General features: G+C 23.5%; 1 protein-coding gene across 1 annotated transcript, besides 2 other annotated features; it reads right to left on the bottom strand. All coding sequences in view use genetic code 6, as the record gives it.

Annotated features, from left to right (window-relative positions):
- Nucleotides 1-994: part of a microsatellite that runs on past both edges of the window.
- Nucleotides 121-955: a microsatellite.
- On the bottom strand, nt 325-711 carry IMG5_185970 (hypothetical protein; the record flags this gene model as incomplete). The annotated part of the gene is made up of 1 exon (XM_004027244.1): nt 325-711. The coding sequence occupies one exon, from the start codon at nt 709-711 to the stop codon at nt 325-327; it is 387 nt and encodes a 128-aa protein (XP_004027293.1).

Genomic DNA, 994 nt, shown 5'->3' with positions numbered 1-994 from the left:
TGTAATAATAAATTTAGCAATTGCTTAAAATGTAATAAAAATGCTTGCATCGAATGTTCTCATGGATTTTAATAAGATAGTATTTCAGGATCGTGTACTGTAGTACCTAAAGGTGACGACGGATAAAATTAAATAAAATGTCCTCAAGATTGTGAATAATGTAATTAAGTTAGAGTATGCACATAATGTAAAAAAGGTTATTTTTTTGATTAATAAAGTTAATAATGTGTTCTTTGTCTTAATATATTTAATAATTGTGTAAATTGTATGGAAGATGTTTGCATCGAATGTCTACCTGAATTTTAATTAGATGTTAATACAGGATCATGTACTGTAGTACCTAAAGGTGATGACGGATAAAATTAAATAAAATGTCCTCAAAATTGTGAATAATGCAATTAAATTGGATGCAATTAATGTAACGAAGGTTATTATTTACATTAATTAAGTTAATAATGTTTTCTTTGTCCTAATAAATTTAGTAATTGTGTAAATTGTATGGAAGATGTTTGCATTGAATGTCTACCTGAATTTTAATTAGATGTTAATACAGGATTATGTATTTTATTACCTGATGGATAAAATGAAATGTAATGTCCTTAATAATGTTAATAATGTAATTAAGATGGAATATGCATTCAATGTAAATAAGGTTATTATTTGCATTAATAAAATTAATAATGTGTTTCTTGTCATATTATATTTAGTCATTGTTTAAATTGTAATGAAAATATTTGCCTCGAATGTCTACCTGGATTTTAATAAGATAGTATTGCAGAATAATGTACTTTAATACCTAAAGGTGATGAATAAAATAAAATATAATGTTCTTATAAATGTGAATAATGTAATTAATATGGAGTATGCACTAAATGTAAATCAATTTATTATTTTAATTAATAAAGTTAAAAATGTGATCTTTGTCTTAATAAATTTAGTAATTGTCTAAATTGTAAGAAAAACGTTTGTAATTAATGTCTTCCTGGATATTACT

This window comes from Ichthyophthirius multifiliis, assembly GCF_000220395.1.
Source record: "Ichthyophthirius multifiliis unplaced genomic scaffold scaff_1120509251344, whole genome shotgun sequence".
In the NCBI taxonomy this organism is placed as follows: Eukaryota; Ciliophora; class Oligohymenophorea; order Hymenostomatida; genus Ichthyophthirius; species Ichthyophthirius multifiliis.
The sequence above is the reverse complement of the archived record's forward strand: the minus strand, read 5'-3'. Positions and strand labels throughout refer to the sequence as shown.